The sequence below is a fragment of the Cupressus sempervirens genome, chromosome 7, assembly GCF_028749045.1.
Source record: "Cupressus sempervirens isolate cs-2001-9-10 chromosome 7, ASM2874904v1, whole genome shotgun sequence".
Taxonomy (NCBI): domain Eukaryota; kingdom Viridiplantae; phylum Streptophyta; class Pinopsida; order Cupressales; family Cupressaceae; genus Cupressus; species Cupressus sempervirens.
Window position 1 is genome coordinate 460,422,614 of NC_143124.1, and position 7,299 is coordinate 460,429,912.

Genomic DNA, 7,299 nt, shown 5'->3' on the forward strand with positions numbered 1-7,299 from the left:
ATGTCCATGTCCATGTTTATGTTTATCTATTTATACATAAGGACTTTCAAGTTTAAGTTTTACTACTATTTAGAACACACATGTATTAGATTTTGAAAAATTCTAGATGTCACAAAATGAGTGAAAGTGACTATGAGCTTGATATATGTATCACAATAGGCATATTGATACAACTCATCGTACTATTCTATTATAAGTGAAGTTACACCTTCAAATTTTACCACTAAGATATTTCCACAAGTTTAATGTTATATGTTTGAACCTAATTGAAAAATTCTCTATTAGTTGTATTAGCAAATTGTTAAACTCAAGAATGCTAGTCTTTCTCTTTTTCACATTAAAAATTATTTTACTATAATAGATGTTTTTAAAGTTTGTTTATGAAATATTTTTTCCTTCTTATACATTAAATATAGAGGAATATATTTGGATAAAAAATAAAATTAACTCATTTTTTGTTTTCTTTAAATAGCTATTTAGCTTAGTCTTTTTGTAATTAGTATTCTTTAGCCAATTATTCACAATGTCACCTTTCATAACAAGACTCTTCACATTGTCTAATAGTAAATATTTGAATTTAAAGTCTTATAATTGAAAAAATAGGACACAAACATCATAATAAGAATTGAGAAGATAAAAACTATCAATTTCAGTTTGAAAAACATCCATACAACAACTGATATAAATAGATTTGAATAAAGTAAAAATCATAAGTTAAACCTAATACATATGTGTACCCCCTAAGAACGGTCATACGGCTAAATAACGGGGATATCCAGCTTTCATCATTATTTATTTGAAACATTGAATTTTGGCCCCTCTTGACTGTGAAATAACAATTTAAAAAAATTGCAGCTGAAGATGATTGAAGAGGATATGGATCTTGTAAAGTGAAATTTGTTGATCACATTATTTATATTTGTCACGGAAAGCTATTATTTTAAAGATACCATTGGATCATAGCTTAAGCTCAAGATGAAAATGGAATATACAAAGACGTTGCAGCATCTTTTTTAGATTACATATGGTGAATAGTGTCGTATTGATTATTCTTTTATTGTTACAATGCTTTAAAATAAACACTCGGTAGATTTGTAAATGATTGTTAAACTGGGATACCTTTGAAAAAGAATGGGGTGACGACTCCCAAATTTGTTCTGTCAGTCTTTGTTAAACATTGTTTTAAGAATAACTTTATAGCTGTATTATTGTTCACTTTAACCAGATGTGAGAATTTTGCTTTAAGTGCAATAGCGTTAAAAATTATTTAAACCAGAAATTAAGAGAAAGGAAATGCAATTCAATTTGAGGCTATAGCTGGCGCCGAGTTTCTATAGTTTTTTTGTGGCCAATTTGTGTTTGTTCAGGTGCAATGGACAGCTGGCAATGCTCTCCATCTCCATGTCAATGCTTTCCATCTCCAAGTCCAGGCGTGCCCTTGCATATACCGCTAGTGTGGGTGGTCAGAGCTTTAATGTTAGGCAGTATGCAGTTGCAGTTGTTTCTTGTTTTCTGCGGTGCGAGGAGATATCGTAACTCAAACTCTTTGCTCCGGTTTGTGGTGTGGGGAGCATACTTGGCTGCGGATGTCGTGGCTATCTCTGCGCTGGGCATCATGACGCATTCAATCAGGAAAAGAATCTACGGATTATGGGCCCCCATACTGCTAATCCATTTGGGAGGACCTGACACCATCTCCGCATACTCCACCGCCGATAATGAGCTGTGGACAAGGCACTTGTTCATTATGATCTATCAAGTTCTTATTGCAGCGTATGTCATTTATATATCCAGATTAGAAGGGCGTCTGTTGGCTGCTTCTGTTCTTCTGTTCCTTGCTGGGGCTACTAAGTACGCCGAGAGAACCCTGGCCTTGAGATCTGCCAGCAACACGCAAATGGTTAATTCTACGAATGGCCTTTACAAATTCATGCAGTTTGAAGGTAAATATGATCCAAATGATTACAACTATGTTGTTCAGGGAGAGAAAAGACTACGCAAAATGGAGAGGCATCTTACGACTGATGACAGCAAGATGTTGGATGCTGTACGGAAAGAGAATGCAATTGTAACCATCCAAAAAGTATCTGACCAGGAAGGTGGCGTAATGACACCAGATAAGTACAATCTCTGCTTGTCACACGCTTTGTTCAAAATGTATAAGCGGAGATTTGTAGGCCTCTCTTTTCATGAAGGGGCTCTGCCTAAAACCAGAAATTTTTTCATTAACAATCCGCGTCTAGATTGTGAACAACTGTTCAGTGTTATAGAGAGGGAATTGAAATTCGTTTATGATGTGCTGTTTTCAAAGTCGGGGAGCACGGCCTTCCAAAAGGAGGGTATTGTGCTGCGACTTCTCAATGTTTGTCTTTTGGCGGTGGCTGCCTATCTGGTTTTCTTTCAATTGTCAAAGAAACCAGCACATAAAACGGTTACATTTGTGATTATTTCTGTAGCGCTTGCAGTGGAAATTTTCCAGTTGTGTAGAATTGCGTTATCAGACTGGACCATGGTGTACCTGATTTGTTCTCGTATCAGAGACGTAGAACGAACGAGATCTTGTGGCTGGTCCAAGATCCAATTAAAAAAATATTCTATGGACGTGCTGGACATTGCTCGCAAGCTGTTTAAGAAGAAGTACTGGGAGAACAAAATGAACCAATATTGCATGATAGATGTTCCTGCAAAGTCCATGAAATGTGCTCGTCATAGATGCTTCTGTTTTATGTTGAAGACGGCTAAATCTTCTTGCATGCCTAGGAGTCTTCTGCAATTCTACATAAGTTTATTTCATATAAGAAAAGCGGATGTAAAAAATGAATTGAAATCATTTATCTTTGAAATAGTTAAAGATAAATGTTCCCCTGATAAAGATATCCTAATATGCAGAGACAGAGTTTACGATCCTGATGAATACTTGATTAGAAAGAACTGCATAGAGCTTGAGGAAGAGGTTGAGACCCAGTTGGAAGAGAACATTCTTCAGTGGCATATTGCCACATCAATTTGTGAATTAGATGTTGAACGGATCCAGCCTCCCGAAAATTTTGAAATTGCGAGAACATTGTCGAGGTATTTTGCTTATCTTCTCGTGGAACGCCCTAATATTCTGCCTCTCCATCCAGATATTGCAGTACTCTCATACATAGAAATTCAAACCAAAATTACCCACATGTGCGGAGATTTTTCAAGTTGGGCCAAGGATGATAAGAATGGCAACCAGATTGTGAATCGTTCTATCAGTTTGGCATATAAGCTAAAGAACAAAGCTGACAGATGGGATATAATAGCAGCTCACTGGGGCGAATTGCTGATATATGTGGCTGCTTACAACAAAGCCCCGCTCCATGCAGAATGCATCGCTAGCGGTGGGGAGTTTCTGTCTCAAGTCTGGGCTTTGTTGGGTCATTTAGGATGCGGGGAACAATCCGACACGGCCGTAACGAAGAGGAAGGACACCAAAACCAAAATTGACGAAGAGTACTTGACGCAGAAGAGACAGGAAGTGGAACTGAAGTACACCAGAGCGATGGACTTGAAGAAGAGGCAGGAGAAAAATAAAACGAGGACATCACGAGAAATAGAAGAGGAGAGTAGACAAGAAGACCAGAAAATGAAAAATGAAAAGGAAAGGAGAAGAAGCATCGAGGGAACACTCAAACATATTATTGAAGATCCCTAAAACAAGTAAGTTTATTTATGTTAGAGATTTTCAAGCATTTGGAATTACTCTAGATGTGTAAATTTTAAACTCATATGCTGCTCTCGTTATTTTATATTTTCAGAAAAAGTGCTGGCTATTGTAGATAAAGATACGTCCCATAATTTCGGGGTTTGAGATTGACTAATTTTTTTTTGCTTTATCATATTTTTGAGTAACCATGACCTGAAAATGCTTTATCAAAAGTGTATACAGATCTATTGTACAATGTAATAACTAACTTGGTTTCACTATTGTATCTGTTGTTCTGGGTAATGATGTATATCTTATATATTTATATTTGTTACGAAGGGAGTCTAAGTATTTTCTTATTGTATCTTTTTGTTTTTCATTTTGCAGCATTCTTTTTGAACTATTATTATTTTTTATTATTAACTTTGTTTTACCTATAATTATTTATGTATAATTAGAAATATTTTCAAAGTTCTTTTGAAGGACTCTTTCTTATATAGTATTACAATTTAAAAAAATTAAATTTCTATTGTGTCTATATATACATATATGTAAATGTCCGTGTGTGTCTATATATACACATACACATACAAAAAGAAAGTATTAATTAAATTTGTATTTCATTGATTTTTTTTAATTTAATTTTTAAAAAATTTCTCTTTATATTCCAATAAAGAAAAACAACATGAAGAATATCTTAAATTAGTTATGAAAGAGAAATCCTAAGATTTTACTCTGATGTAATTTTTCTTGCATTATTTGTGTGTACTCAATTGCAGGCAGGATCTAATCAACAATATAAAATCAAAGACCAACTTGAGAGAATGAAGTAGATGATGCGAAAACTATTCAAAGTGATATTTTTATTATCTAAGTAACTCCCATAAGTGATACAATTCAGTTTGTAATGTTTTATTATTATTATTCAAGGTTACTCCTTTTTGGAGTTTCTTCAGTATCACAAATGTTCAGCTTTTTGGTTTTGGTAATTGTCATCCTAATTATAATATCGTGACTTTTTATCAGTAGCTCTTGAGATGCTACAGTTAGATGTTCGTATTTCGTAAATACTTGGTTTGCTTATGTAATTTTGTAATCTTTTTCTTTCTTCCATAAGGTTAAAAAATGTAGGAGGCAAGCGTGTGTGCTTTTTTTTTCCTTTTTTTTAATTTTTAATTTGGTATTAATAGATATTTTCTTATCGTGTGTAAATGGCATTTATTTTAGTTGTTTTAAATGTTAAAAATGAGTTTAATTTGATATGTCTTATAATTAATTTTATTGAGAAAAAAATTGATGTTATTGGCTTTCATACATTTATGAACAAATATATAATTCATCAAAAATATTAGCTTAAAGGATGAAAGAAAACCAATAAGCCATCTCTATCAAGAGGGAAATAAGGTTTGTGCAATTCGTGTTTGTATTAGATTTTTCTATCCCCATTGTAAAAATGATTTATTATAATTTTTATTTCTAAATTATTGCCTGTAATCTTTGAGAAGCACATTAGTTAAATTTGGCAAATAAATAAATGCATGACAAATATATTTAGGCATGTGAATAAATGACCAAATTATACTATTTGATAATATAATTATCTAAATTAATGACTAATTTAGCCATTGGATCAAAATCATAACTAAATAATTTATCAAATATATATTAAATAAATGGCTATTACTCGTCTATTTCTTTTGAATCTAACTTTGACCATAATGCCTAAACTTTAAGACCCCACAACAATACCTCTACTAATCAAACCATTTAGCCACCTTGATGGCATGGATAACTAAAAATATTTAATGTACATAAAAGGCATTGTGTCTTAGTGCAATCTTGATGTCTTTACATATTTTATTAAAAGGGTTAACATTTATATTCTATAACTTTTAGTAGTCATTACTGTAGTTTATGTCCTATTAAAAATAATAAATAAAGAAAATGTACAAGGAAATAGTAAGCAATAAAAAATGGGCATGTTGTAATAAAACTAATCCAAGTATAGACAATTCCCTTAAAACTTTAGGTGGAACTAGAAGAAATTCAAAGTTAATCTTTCAAAAAGTTTAACAGACTTAGGTTAAATGCAAAAGGGATCCTTAGCTAATATAGCATATTGAAAAAAATTATCAAGAACTCTCTCATTTATTCACCCTTATATTTTCAATTATCTTCGATCTTGAATTACATCTCTTTGGCCAATAATTAACTTTGAATTATTTTCATTATCAATAATATTAACTAAAGTGATAAAATTGCACTTGACTTGTAGAAATCCCCTTCCTCCAAATTTTAATAGAAGGTCAAGGTGAATGATGAAGTGTCTAAAGGTTACCATTCTTAACATCCATATAGCCTTATGGGTGGGAATGTGAACCTTTCTATAGGTACATTATGGATACTTGTTGAGAGAAAATAGGATTGTTGGTTATATCAAGTATAATATGTTTTCTATTGAGTTCGTTAAGAAGAAATATTAAATTAAAAAACATGAATTGAATAATAAAATTGTATTTTTTTAATTCAAATTTGAGAAAGATAATGGAAGAGAGCCAAAAAAATTGATGGATAATACTAAGAATGTAGACAACTTCGTCACCGAAGTTGAAGGATGATGTCAAGACAAGGGTGTGCATAAGGTAGTTATGGAGAAGGATTTGGGTGTTGAGGTAGTTAAAGGTCCTTGTAAGAAAACATAACTAAGAATTATAGAATATAATTATTCTATCACCCATGTTATTTCTAGCCTGTGAAAGGTTGTGAAGATGATGAATGTGCTCAAATAAGAAGAAAGTGAAACATTGAAGACCTTTAGTTGACCCGGTTCCTCCTTTTATGAAATATTTTTATTATAAATGAATGGATATTAGAATGCCCTTGAAAGCTATTGTAGAAAGAAGATCCTTAGAAGAACAAAAAAGATAACAATGAACTTAGTGAAGGAGATAATCCTCCAATGCCAATGCCAATGGCTCTTTGGAAAGAACCCAAAACCTTGTAAGGTTTTAAGAAAGACATCAAACATTCAAGGATATTGTAAGGATTATAAACCTTCCAATCCTACCAAAACAACCATGTCTTCCCAAGAAAAAATTACTATCATCCAACAAAAAACCTTGTAAATTGATAGATAATGTCTTAGTAGGACAAGAAAAATAAGGTCAAATATAATAATATATTGTGAAAAAAGAACAGCATGCTGCATTGAATTAGCATCCTAAAAAAATAAACCAAGCTTGAAGAGGAGCTATAAGCCCCTTAGTAAAACATCAGAAGGGACTAGAAAATATTAAAAATCTCTAAAGCTCCAAAGATGAGAGGAAATAATGTTATTCCAAAAAGGCTTTAAAAAATAAAATTTATTTGTAAACTCTCCAAACATAGCCTTCGACTAGAAGTATCACCATTAGCCAAATCTAGATGTGAAGAAATAGGTGTTCATCCTATACAAATAATTCTTTAATTAGTGTCAAAACACTTAGTCATAATCTAAAGAAAATTTCAACCGAATTACTAGTATGCAATGTTAATCGAGTGAACAAAGGATCCAAGAAAACAAGTTAACGTTGCAAAAAATTGCAATGTCAACAGAGTTTACATTTCACACCCTGATGTAATGTCAA

General features: G+C 32.4%; 1 protein-coding gene across 1 annotated transcript; it reads left to right on the forward strand.

Moving 5' to 3' along the window:
• Positions 1 to 1,280: 1,280 nt before the first annotated feature.
• On the forward strand, positions 1,281 to 4,680 carry LOC149547541 (uncharacterized). Its single transcript, XM_089791692.1, has 2 exons — positions 1,281 to 3,687; positions 4,453 to 4,680. The coding sequence occupies exon 1, from the start codon at positions 1,373 to 1,375 to the stop codon at positions 3,680 to 3,682; it is 2,310 nt and encodes a 769-aa protein (XP_089647818.1). The 5' UTR covers positions 1,281 to 1,372; the 3' UTR covers positions 3,683 to 3,687; positions 4,453 to 4,680.
• Positions 4,681 to 7,299: the final 2,619 nt, after the last annotated feature.